Here is a 14,168-nt window from a genome sequence, read left to right as displayed (position 1 = left end):
TCCCAACCCCAACCCCAACCCCAACCCCAACCCCAACCCCAACCCCAACCCCAACCCCAACCCCAACCCCAACCCCAACCCCAACCCCTTTGATGATTTATTTGAGTTATTGCATTTCTTTTTTATTATTATTTATTTATACAATAAGCACAGTTAATAATTATGTGATTGCACAACAATGTTCATCAATGAACAAATAGATAGTTAGATGCCTTTGTTTAGAATTATTAAAATCACTCTTTTCCTTCTACTTTTGGTATATTTTTTGAGGATTTCCTTTAGGTGGCCCTTATGTTGTCTCCATAAGTCCCATAAACCCCAAAGTCGGATGGTTTATCATACTGTCCAGGCCCAGGAAGCTGCTTCATCGATTTAGTATTGTCATCGATGAATGTTGCTCGATGGAAGGTTGAAAATGCTCGAGATCCATTGCTCGTGTGTTTAGCCTGAATATACTTGCCGGATTTGTTGAGGCCGTCTATCTGTTCATACCACAGAGTCAACGTTGATTGTCGATCGGATTGAAAGCGTTGCCTCTTGGGTTCGATATTGGAAAGCTTGATGTCTGCAAATTTAGAGATGCTGAACCTGCCTTTTTTCGGATCCATATCGACTGCTTCGTATGTCCCAGGGCCTGGTGTCTGCTTAAAACTGAGTTTTTCTGCGATAAAATCCTTTGTCTTTGTCCTCATCGAGTATTTGATAGGTGAAAAGGCTTTGCTGTCGTGATCGTATTGACCTGGCCCTGGCACTTTTTATAGTTGTGGGATTGTATACATCCTATCGGGCAAACTTTATCGGCTCAGTCCAAAGCTCTTTCCTCTTTCCTTTGACAACCCAAATGAGGACTTGATATCATAATGGATGGGGGAAGGAGTGTTCTGTTTATCTGCTGTGAAATCTGATTTTGTTCCATACCCGAACGATGCCTTTCTCAAAGATAGCGCACTCGTGTTAGTTTGATAAAAAGATTGCTTGCATCTAAATCAGTGATGATGTACTCAGGATTGGGCTACTTGAACCTCTGCGTTTTGGGGAATATAAAAGCAGATTTGGATGTTGATGTGTTCGAGAGATGCTTACGAATGACTTCACTAGAGATCAAGGACATCGAACTTTGAGACTGCCGATACGAATTAAGCAATAATTTTAATGAAAAACAACAATATACCATAAATTCAAGAATAATCTCGTTCTCTGGGCAGAATAATTGTAATTGAATGAAAATAAAAAGAAATCCTGATTTTCAGAACATACATTTTTACTCTGAAAGCAATTTTTTATTCTTATTGGCTCATATTCCTAATTTATGCAAGTGACTCGCTTAAAATTTAAAATGTATATTAGTGGAATCAAAGTATAGCAACCAGCTCACAAGAAACAGCCGAACAGTAAGGCCAAAGTCATCAACAGAAGAAAAATCAAAGAAAATAACTAATATAATCATAGCAGATACTCTTCCTAACCCAAGCTCCTCGAAGTTCAGAAGAACTATAATGCTGGAGTTCACAATGTCAAAAAAACTTCGTAAAAGTCCCGGCATCAGTCTCAAAATAAAATCCGATTGCATAGGTTCGATCGGAATAAGGACGAAGACTCCAAATATAATGAAAAACACGAGAAAGAGTAAACATAAAACAAATAGAAACCAAAATCGACCAATAGCTTCAAAAGAAATTAAATTGAGCCAAGAAAAATAGCAAACCCCACAAAAAGAATCAGCATATAATCCGACCCATTACAACAGTCAGCCAAGAACGTCAAAAGTAGCTAACCACTCACTAATTAGTAAATGAATAAAATATGTGTTTACTTCCGATACTCGCCAATCTCAATCATTAACTATGTGGGTATGAAGGAATAGTTTATGAAGCTTTTAATGAATGAAAGGGATTTCGAGCCTTTACCCATTTTTAAAAAGCCTACCAATAAAAGTTGTCATACTGAAATTTGGATGAAGCTGCTCAAAATCGCACAACTCAAAGGCAAATATAAGTATCGTGAAAAGTTCAACTATTCCTACAGCGCTCAGCTGAAAGCTTTGGCTTATAAAAGAAAGTAAGCCAAGAAAAAAAAATAATCCTCGAGCTCATAATCCGAGGATGAAAAAAGATAGCGATGCCGAGATATGGCAACCTGGAAAAAAGCGATGGGTGTCGAAGGGAAGGTTTTCATCATCAAAGGAAAATACCCCGATTTGCGTGAAGCCTTATTAGAGAGAGGATGGGCTGAGAATTAGGACAGGAAGTCGACGTTTTATGACTTGAAGTGGACGACAAGATTAAAAGATGTCAACTTCGATATTTTAAAGCCGAACCAAATGGTGAACCATTTCCACAATAACGCCTGTCTGACGAGCAAGTATGGCATAATAAAGAGCTTGAGGTCTGTCGTATTCCCATAAAACATGGATATTGACAAATTCTTCCCGAAGGCCTTCGATATGTCGGATTTATCTGATTTCTAAAACTTCCTTGAAGTCTATAAATGGAATTATTGTGAATCGTTAATCAAGAGATTTGTGCTAAAGTTCAGTAACAACGCAGGAAGGATAGTCAGCGCATCAGACTAATAGCCCCTCGACAAGGTAAAGCTGGCAATAATAATACTGCAAAGAAGACTCAGCTCGCTGACAACTGCAATTCCTCATGCCCTGAATGCAAAGTTCGCTCTATGCACTATTTCATAATGGAATTACTTAATCCATAGCAAGTCCTCGAAGAAAGAGCAGACCTCTCAGCCCGAAAGATAAAACGCATAGAAAGTATATGCAATCATTAATAAAATATCGACCAGCGACCCCTAAAAGATAAAGTAATTAGCGGAAAACATCCTGAATTAACTGAAAAATGGGGATCAAATATACGAGCCTCAGTACTATCTAAACGGCCATCAGAACATCTGGATTGTCAAGCCTGCATGTAAGCTATATATTATTTCTAGTCTTATCGAGGGGCAGGGGCATTAAATGCTTGGACAAGCTGAATGACATTCTTGACTGCTCTTTGGGCAGGGAAACTCAGTACGTGGTCCAAAAATACATCTAAAATCCACTCATCATCAACAATCGCAAATTCGACATCCGAATCTGGGTTGTTGTCGAAGATTTCTGCCCGCCTCGTATATGGTTCTACAACCCCTTCTACGTGCGCTTTTGCCTGTAGGACTACAATTCAGAGAACCTCAAGAACAGATATGCACATCTCACAAACAACTCCATTCAGAAATACAACTCAAAAATATCAGCAAAGCAGCTCGCAGCAGAGTCCATGTGGGATCGCGAAACATTTCAAAATTACATCAGCGAGACTTACTCGAAGGAAACTTTTAATCGTATGCTTTCGCAAATGAAATAAATTGTTATCGCCAGTATCATCAGCACAAGCGATCAGGTCTCTGACAGGAAGGGATCCTTCGAGATGATCGGCTACGACATGATGGTGGATGAAAGATTAAATGTATGGCTGATCGAAATCAACAGCAGCCCTGCCATGGACTATTCCACAAATGTCACAAGTAAGCTTGTGGCTACGGTGATGGAGGATATTGTGAAGATTATTGTGGACTTAAAGGAAAAGGGAAAAACAGTACAGAAGGGCAAAACTGCGGGAGAATTCAAATGCATCTACAACGGAGACGGATTCAAGGCCAAAAATTATTCCATCGGGCCCAGGACCAACTAATAGTCAATCAACAGAAACAGCAATCGCTAAATTTAGTAAAAATTTGATAAACAGGAAAGGCCAGACAAAGACCATTCCATGCATAAAAAGCTCAGGCCAGAAGGACACAAAATATAAAGCCTTTCAGATTAAGTGAAAAATTAATAAATTATCGACGAATATTGATAAATTCCTTTATTTCCCATTTCAGTTTCTATATTTTTATCATTTATAAAATAAATCTCGAAATAAGATAAATTATCTTTTCATGATTATCTTCAAATATGGCAATTTTGGAATCCTATTGAATTATGGAATTATGGAATTGCGATTAGACTAAAACACCATAAAAAACACCCAAACCCGAAACACATAAACGAATTAACTCAAACAAGTAAAACGAAGTGTAAACATCAAATAAAATAAATGTTCGATCACTTAAAGCATCTTTTCGCAATTTCTATTGGATTAAGGTTGTCTTCCAGTTGCAAGGTATCAGCAATTTCCCTACAAATTAGTGTCGCAGGGTCGATTTAAACTTATAGTACTTGGTTGAAATCTTAGTTTTTGAAGCAATTGCTATACTTTCTATTTAGTCGAATTGACACCCGAAAGACCGAAGTAATGAACTGCCCGGGGAAGCTATACTACACCAAGAATTGATATTTGCTTAAGGGGACATAACTCACAGTTGCAGTTACATCGACGTTCGATAATATTATACGAACATTCAAAGCATCGAAACAATTGGCACACTAATTCTAAGTGATGCATGCAGGCAAAAAGTTTGATGTGATGCTCTGCACGATTTTATTTCCAGCATTCACAGAGCCCTTTGCTTGAATATAGGTATTTGGGGTAAAAAGTGTGCAGACATCTTTCTTTAAACTTGAACCCTCTGTGCAAGTGTATCCAGACTCAATTTTACAAGAAGAAGAGCAACCGTCTCCGTTTAGTAAATTTCCATCATCGCACTATTGCTCGAACCTTCTGCCATCGCCGCAAATTTATTCGCAATTGAAGATTTTATGGCCTCCAAATAGGAAAGACCCTAAAGTAAAGCCGACTGCACATTTGGAGCAGTCTAATTACTCGGTGCAGAAAGTGCAGTATGGGAGGCATTGCTGACAGGCGTTATTTTACAAATAGTAGCCACCTGGACACCCGTTTCCTTTGACGCAAGATCCATTTTGGATAATATCTATACTTTCAGAGCATGAGTCGCATTGATTTGCAGCTGGCCCTGAACATCTACTGCAAGTCGAATGACAAGCTTGGCATAAGCTCCTGTTGCCATAGAAACTAGCCCTGCATACACAATCAGTACCATTAAATACTGAGTTCGGGTCGCATGCTTGACAAAGATCGCTTATTCTAAAAAATGTTGAAATGCATTCGCACTCTTTACCATTCCATTTTTAATTTTGGGGACAAGCCTTGCATGAGCCCCCAATTATGAACTAACCCACTTTCTCACATTTGCACTCTAAAGCTGCTTCATCAAACTTGGAATTCACAGGGCAATTGGATGCTGTAATGCATTTGCCAGCTTAACTGTTATACCCCAAATTGCAATTACATGCAGTTTTATCGGGGTTGGCTGCAGAATTGTCCGTGCAAGGCTCACATATATAGTTTGTAGAAACGAAAATTTAGTTAGTTTTTTAGCATGTGCACCAAGTCTGTTGAATGTTTGCCTTCGATCCGGTTGGGCAATCCCGACATGCTCCATTATAAGCAGCATATCCTGGCTTGCATACACAATTCTTACCATTCCACAATCGGTTTATCCCGCATCTTTCAATGCAAATTCCTCCGAGATCCAAGAATTCAGGAGCACAAATGCAAATTCCATTTGAGTGAACCTTATTGAGCTAACAGTTGGGAACACAAACTCCATTTTAGTTTTTAGTGTTCTGTGAGCATTCGCAGCTTGTTTTAGCAGAATTGGGAATCATGTTCAATGGACAGGCCTTGCATTAATTTGTGGTTGAAAAATAGACATGATTCGAGTTTATGCAACGGCAAGTTGTTTGGTCAGTATTCACCACTGAATTCGCAGGACATTGCTGGCATCCATTTCCCCAAGGAATACTTCCGCTTTTGCACACACATCGCTCGTTTATCCAATTTTGACCCGCTGGGCACTTGCTCACGCACAAGTTTTCAACCTGATTAAATGAGAAATCTGTGCCACAATCGCAGGTGTTACGATCTGCTGCTGATTGCGAGTTTGCTGGGCATGAACGACATGCGCTTTGCCAGAGATAGTGGCCAGCATTACAAACACACTGATCGCCAACTAACCCCTGATTCAGCCCACATGTCAGTTTTTTGACACAATCAGTTCCTTTTCTGGTGAAAGTGGCATCCAGACAGACACAAGCATTTCTGAAGTATATTTGGTTGGCTCCACATCTCCTAGTGCATATTCCTCTGTCGAAAATGACTCCAGGTGCACAATATATGCACCTTGCCTGCCAAACATTCCCTAAGGTTTTGAGACATTATTCAGTTCGAACACACGATGACGGGCATGATGAGCCAGAGCATGACAAAATTCTGTTCTTTATTTCCCATTCTTCATACTTAATAGTGGTCCCCTTAAAGGATACTGGCCCTGACAGGTAATAAGACTGCTATCCATCAGGAGTCTGATCAATTTCAAATGTAAAAATAGGATGCGATGAGGGATAGATGACATACGAGAATGAAATTTTGGAGATGCTGGTTGTCGAAATCTGGAAGACAACGACCAGTTACTTGGTGGCCTGATCATAGTACTTTTGATTAATGGAGAGTGAGTAGTCCTTTGTGTAGATGGTGTAGCCCGAAATGAATGCAGCCACTTGATTGATGTTGCTGGGGATTGTCCCTTAAATTATAGTCGATACCGAGTACACTCCTTCTCCGAGCTGCTTAAACTTTTATATTTCTAAATTAATGTCTGAATACTTTCTCCGAAATTGCCCACCACCAAGTCAGTTCTGCTGTTGAACAGATACCCCAATTGAATTGAACTCCATGATTGGTCTGTTGCAATCTGTAACTCAAACTGGACTTTGTTGCTGTTACTCACTTTCTGGCCACTCAGGAAATAACTGTACCCCGAACTTCCCAGCGGATTGTAATTGGCTAATGTGGAAGTTGCTAAATGTAACATAATTGTATACTCACAGCAATCTGTAGACCAGAATTCGGTATTGGGTAAAATACTGTGGCGTTGTAAGTATGGCTGAAGATGTCGGTATTTGGGTTAACAATAACAAATTTGCCTTGATGATATAAATTATAAGTACCTGATTGCAGTAGATCGCCACCATAAAAGCCTGGGCAGCCCTGACAAATGATCAAAGATAGAATGAAGGAACTGAAAAATACCAAATATATTGCAAGCTTCATCTGTGCAGATGCGTATTAAATTATAAAACCCAACACATTTCTCGCAATTTATGTCAAATCGATGATTGCCAGTAAAATACAAATATAATTCTATTATATATGGATACTCCTGGGCTGTGATGTCGGTTTTTGCGAACTGATTTGTCGAAATTTAAAGGAAATTTAATTACGCTTTTTTACATCGGGAAATAATGGAGGAATTACTGGAGTTCGTCCGCTGCTCACTTTTCCTTATTTTTATAGTTGATATATAAATCAGTTTCCTGAGTTATTTTTTGCATATACTAAGCAGAAGATTACCATACTCGCATCCTCCATGAAAGTGCTCTTCACCAGGACAATAAAAGCCGAGTCAGCAGATTCCTTGACGGAAATATTGCAGAAATATGACCATCTGCCTTGGCTTCTTATTTCAAAGCGAAATATATTTTACAAAAGAAGCAGATAATATTTGACGTTTCCACGAACACATATAAATATTGTTAGCTGAATTTGGAGATGCAGCTTAATTTGGAGATACAGCTCGTAAAATAAATATTCTATTAATAACATTGAATCTTATCTTAGCTGTGTTCCTAATCCAAATCAATGCTATGAAAACTGTTCTAACTTTGCTACAGATAAATATCAGAGATGCTAATATATGCACTTTAAACTATCAGACAAACAATTATCACAACATGTAACACAGCGGATGAACATAAAACAACGCAGAATCAATGCAAACCTAATTACAATGCATGTTGAGATATACAGATAAATAGGTATCAGCAGAGATATATAATGAGATGCGAATTATCCTCGAGCATTGCATTAGAATGCATGAATAGAGTATCAATTTATATGTTAAATCAAATGGGATAATTTATAATAATAAAGAATACTAATGTTGATGATTATATGATGACACTATCTCACGACGTCCGAATTATGAAGATGCTCAAGATGTCTGACCATTCCTATTGTTTTTTGTTGTTTATGTGATTATATCTGGGTTTCTCCTGCATCGTTTGTAGTGCATAGTGTAGTGTAGAGTAGAGTAGTGTAGTGCATAGAGCATTGTAGTGGAGACATTAGTGGTCCTTGTTTCTACTCTAATTGAATATTTTGCCTGATAATTGATCTGCATAGCTCAAACATTATCTCATCACTCCTTCATATCCCAAACTCATCCTGAATCAAATTCCCACAAATCCATACAAATCGCCCATAAATTCAAAAATAAACTACATTAAATTCCATAAAAAATAAAACTCAATAACCCATCAACACCTCCCAACCATAAAACCAACAATTATTAAACCTCTCTCATACTTCCAATTCGAATCGAATACAAAAATAACCGCGAAACCATCAATACCAAAATTAATCCAAATTTACTGTAAAATTTATGCTATACAATATTGCATTTATAATTAATATATTAACCTGATTGTTTCCCTCTTGTCGATTGGATACCACTCACTATTCCTGAACCAACGATTGATTATGGATTAAATTTTAATAATTACAAACTGATATAATATTTCTCATATTTGTAATCGCGCATAAAATTGGTAGACTGTTTCGCATCGATAAATTCGATACATTGGACGCCAAATAATATTGAATAATGTCTATGTTAACCAATCAAATAGGGTAAGCATAGGTCTCTTTATATTATTTATATTTGTGCATTCACAGCACACTCCATTCACACTCACAAACCCTAAACAAACCCATTTTATATACATCTCAATACCACTCACAAATGTAATCATAAAACTACAAAAACTCGAACAAAACTCTCATTCTGCGCTCGGGAATCAGACGCGAATTCATCGAGGCTTACAAAAAGAAAATACGAATGCAACACCAATAGCGAAATGAAAGACGAATTCTGCGGGCCACTCTTGGCATCGGCCAGGAAATTGAAGGAACAGATAGCCCGTTGGGTAGTTTGGATCACATCATGGAAAGTCTGCGCTAGCTGCTAAAGCTGAAGCATTAAGAATTGTGCACGAACTACAATTTTTAGTATCTCATTTAAGTTATATATAAGCTGTATGAAGTTAATGCTGACAGTCTCGTCAATTCTGCCAATCTCTAAATTAAGGGGCATTCTGACTTTGTTTAAAAGAATTATGATGTGCATAGCCAGCAATATATCGGAGAGATTAATGTATACACCCACAGCAATGCATACACCCACAGCAATACATACACCCACAGCAATGCATACACCCACAGCAATGCATTCACTCATAACACTTACAATCCAAATAATGTTTATCCTCAAAAAAACTACAACCAGAGTCATACTTGCAATCAGAATAATGTCTACCCTCATCGCAACCAGACCAAAACCTGTTCAAAATAGAAAATAGTGTCAACAATATACAGAATAATAGAGAAAGTTCTCGTTGCGTCAGAATATTAGTCCCTAGTAGAGCCTTTCAACCGACTCAAATCAATTTCTGAGAAGCTGCTCCACTTGCTTTCGCTGCCGTAGCTGATGCCCCTCTGGGAGAAGGTGTCCCTAGTGGATGACAGTAAGATAAAATAATACTATTCTGATCATTTCATCAGGTTCATCCTGCAGGAGAACATGCAGAACATATTTTATGGGGATTTTGCAATATAGGTTATTTTCAATTTTATTGTGAGAAACCCGGTCATTAAGTACGAGGCGGCCATGCAGCTCATGCCCTATGTTTCCTATTAGCTCACCAATATCCATGCAAGCATCATGAAAGGGAACAGCAATGACAGCAGCGTGAAAGTGAACGACAATGACAGCAACATGAGAGTAAACAGAATATGCATGATAATGAGGGGCATACTGCAACAATAGAGTAGCAGCCGAATTACGAATATGATCGAACAAGGTTATGAGCACTTATTTATCATTTCAATAGAGTGGTTTTGCAGGAAGCACAGACAATCTGACAGCTAAGATGAACAATAAATCGAATGCTTTGAGAATGACCGTGAAACCTTATTTTCGACCAGCTTGATGACAAAGATAAGCATGGTGAAACTAATCAACAAACTATTCTCCATAAACTTGAACATTTCGAGATACCTCTACTCCAAATGTGCGGCCGTGCTGTTTGAGGGGTTGTTGCGATAATTGTCCTCGATAAGATGCAGGCAGCAATCTAAGTACGCATATATTGTATGTAAAAGCCACCAAATCCTCATTAGAAACATACTGGTCACCATCAAGCTCATGCTCAAACTCTCAGAGCCTGCATCTGATGGAGTGCATGCATTGAGCAACGCCCAAACAATCAACCCCCTCAAAGATTTCATCATGGCAAATGGTCTCGCCTTGGTCAATAAACTGATGTCCTGCAAATCCCACAACAGCACCACCATGGATAAAGAAATAGCTGCCATTCTATGCGTGCTCTCATCTCAGGAGCTGTATTGGAACATCACCCGATAGTCATACTCTCTCCTTACTTCCTTGCTCAAGGCATTGGTGGCTAATGCTGTTGATGCTCATCGATGGAAGGAAGGCGAATAGGGCGAAGATAGGAGGCATGATATTAGTGATGACAGCCATGGCGATTATTATGGCGATCTGAATCATCACAATGATAGCAATGAGAATGAGTGTCTAAATCAACAAAATGACTGTGAAAATAGCAATGATGGCAATGATAGTAATGACAGTAATGATAGCAATAATGGAAATGATGCCAATAATGGAAATGATGCCAATGATGCCAATGATGGCAATGGCATTGAACGTGGCTCGCCATTCTCACTTTTGATGAAACTTTTGAAGATCATAAAAACTAGCTTACTCGGAGCTTACGCGCGTGCCACATAGCCTCAAATATTCGAATAAATAAGTGAAATGATACAATAGCAACAATTCCTAAACAAGCTCAAAGTCCTGAGCAGCCACAAAGCAAAGCCTCCCCAAAGAGTCCTCAGGAACAAACGAGCCAGGTCGCAGGGCTATTTTGCTCTATACAATAATGCAGATGTGCTGGATGCTATAGACTCAGATTAATTGAATCACAAGCATGCATTGCTCTGCTCTAAAACTATCCAGCACATCTTACAAATTTGCGAGTCCCCCAAATCATTTTTGAAATCATATAAGATACGCTGATTGTTAAATAGAGTGTCAGTATTCCTTTGTCTAATTATGATCAGTAATATCTCATACAATAGTTTCCATTTGTGGAAATCCACCTGCACATCATAGTATAGCTTTTTGCTTAAAGTTTTCAATATCCGCGCATAATCCTTAAGGCTGAGGCTAAGATTCATACTAAATTGCAGGTTGCAGCATGTCTATAAATTTAAATTCTATGCTGCTTGCCATATGTCTGCTAGTCAAGCAAATCCATGAAAATTTGGCGGTATTTCCTATCAAATCAATTCAATTTCTTCTGTACTTATCGATTATTGTCCTGTTTTCAAGCCTCATCTTTGAATGCTACTATCGCTTTGATGGCCTATTTTCTATCATAAAATAAACCCAATCAACCTCAATCCGATAAAATCAACAATTAGAAACAATTAGAAAGCTAAACCTCTTTCAAGGACTCAAATTGAATAGGTTGGTTCATTCCACTCGAGCAATTTCAGTTTTTATATTGAAGAGGATAAAGTAGGCTTGACAACAATATTTATAAGCATGCCGAATCGAGGAAGTTTAATATCAATTAACCCTTACGAACATGAAGAACAGTCTCAAAGGCTTATTGGTTAAGATCTTTGTCCTCATCTTACTCTCATTATCTGTATGTTGCGATGATGATTATGATGATGATGATTATGATGATGATGGCAACGAGGCTGGAAGTGCAAGATAAATCTGGAGAGAAAAAAAAGATAAAAGGGTGTTAATAATAGTCGTTAGTGCGTCAGCCGCGGCCATCTTCCTTATTTTGCTTATTGCCCTTATATGCTGTTGCTGTCGGCGTTCCCGATTTTCAACATGGAGCACTATGCGCAAAGAAAAACAAAAAAGAGTGGCTACACATGAAGGAACAACCCCCGATAAGTTTGAACATGAGCTGCTGATGTTCAAAAGCATGTTCTTCCCCGAAAACAAAGATCAATGGAAGTTTTCACATATCAAGGATGGGGTGGAGCAGAGGGAAGAATGGGATGTTGTGAATGTGAGCGAAGTGGGCAATTTTGAAAAAAAGCTCTTCATCTAGGGAAGCGACACTGCAGGTTTGTGGTCTGCATAGGGCTGTTTTGTCAACACACAAAAGGGAACTACAGTCTGGTTTAGGAAGGACTACAAGAAAGATGATCAGACCTCACAAAATTCACATTAAGTGCTAATCCACTAGTATGTGAAGCTTGAAAGTAATTCCTATGAGGGACAATGGTATTTTGCAAAAGGAGCTCAAAATACCGGAATTTGCTCAATTCAAGGAAAAGATTCGCATCCCTATTTCAGGAATGCCCAAAAGCAATAAAACATGGACAGCTATGAAGTTTTCGCATACCCTTAAATCAAATGATCTTTTTTAACAAATTGCATATCTTCATCTTCATATTCGTGGTATAAATCTGCCATCCATGCTCAGTTTCGTCGCTGTAAGTCTTTTGAACGTAATAAAATTAATAATCAACCTGATTAATTTCTGTATGAGCCAGCAATAGCCAACCAAGACTAAAAATAAAAAGAAATTTAGTTCCGGCTTACCTTCAATGCCGTAAGAGATGTACTCGAGGCTGATTACTGAGTAAGATAAGGGTTTGTTTACATTTTATCGGGAGCAAGCCGAACTCGAATAGAACAAAAAATTGCAAAACCACAAAAAACAACCCAACGATCAGCGTTACGCACAATTAATAAATAATCATGACAGCAAATTGCAATCGATTCAGCCTAAAACTGACGAAAAGAAATCCATCAAGAGCAGTGACAGCTGCGACAGAAGAGAACCCTCAGCTGGAAACCAATCCTTAATTCTGAAAGGTTTATATAAAGACAATAGGAAACTGCACATTAATTTCAAAAGCCTCGCAACAGAGGATAATAAGATACTTTACTAGCTTTGTTCCCTCCCATCTGTTAATACTCATTTGTTCGCACCTGTCAACCACTCAAATAAACAACCTTCCTACTTAGACGAGACCCTGAAAAAGAATAATAAAAAGTAGACACAGTTATAAAATGATGAAATTTTCCAAAAAAGAAAGAAGGCAAAAGGATTGTATAAGTTCATATCGCCACCCTATTAGTTCTCGAACGAAGAGAAAATTCTAAAGCTTCACAAAGATAGAAGTAGCGGCAAAAAGGCTAAAACTGAGATCGATGATCGAAAAGCCCACGAAACAGTCGATGGCGCCTACTCTAAGCATTATAAATAGAAAAGGAAATCTATTCTCCTATAAAAAATCATAAATTCTAAATCAGGGAAAATAACAGTCAGTAAGATTAATGGTTCTTTATCCAAGAAATTTAACTTAAATGCCATTACATAGAGAACACAACATTCATCAGTAAGACAAAAGTAATCCTAAAACCGCAGCGTTTCAAATTAAAATTAAAATTGTATAAACACCCGATAATGCGAATACCCTGCTTAGTCTTCATTAATAAAGAAACGCGAAAATGTGCAAGTACAGAGAGATATGATAAGTCTGAAGCAGATATTAAAATCAAGCGGGATGGAGTTAGATTATTCTCATCGAAAGATGTAGCAAAGGTATGTCCAGATAAAAAGCGATAATAATCATACATTGAACAATAAAAGCCACTCTAGAATGAAGAGCAATTAATAGAAGCTACGATAGTGGCAACTCAATAATAGTCCCAGTAAGTTTACCCTATCCAATGGCAATCAGAATAAATAAAGTATTTAGCAGAAGTCTCCAGGAAAGCATAAGAACGCATTACTGAAGATAATCATGAGCAAAAACTCGAAGTTAAAGGCATATAGTTGATTTCAATAGAAATATCATTCGATTTTTAGCTTAATATGCGATCTGTGGGGGCTGTAATTAACATAATTAACACAATTAACATAATTAACATAGAGGATGCTCAACAAGAATAATATAAATGCAGTGTGTCATAGCTTCTTGCTTTATGCACCAAAATACAGAATATTGCAGGATTCAAAAAGATTAAGGACC

General features: G+C 38.0%; 1 protein-coding gene across 1 annotated transcript; it reads left to right on the top strand.

Moving 5' to 3' along the window:
- The first annotated feature begins 2,128 nt into the window (after nucleotides 1–2,128).
- LOC148298459 (tubulin glycylase 3C-like) lies at nucleotides 2,129–3,683 on the top strand. Its single transcript, XM_088276862.1, has 3 exons — nucleotides 2,129–2,167; nucleotides 3,165–3,271; nucleotides 3,371–3,683. Exons 1-3 carry the CDS (start codon nucleotides 2,129–2,131, stop codon nucleotides 3,681–3,683), a joined length of 459 nt encoding a protein of 152 aa, XP_088132988.1.
- Nucleotides 3,684–14,168: the final 10,485 nt, after the last annotated feature.

Source organism: Brachycentrus maculatus, unplaced genomic scaffold (genome assembly GCF_059751285.1).
Source record: "Brachycentrus maculatus isolate JH-2025_06_01 unplaced genomic scaffold, ASM5975128v1 h1tg002005l, whole genome shotgun sequence".
In the NCBI taxonomy this organism is placed as follows: domain Eukaryota; kingdom Metazoa; phylum Arthropoda; class Insecta; order Trichoptera; family Brachycentridae; genus Brachycentrus; species Brachycentrus maculatus.
This window is presented reverse-complemented; position numbering and strand designations above follow the sequence as displayed.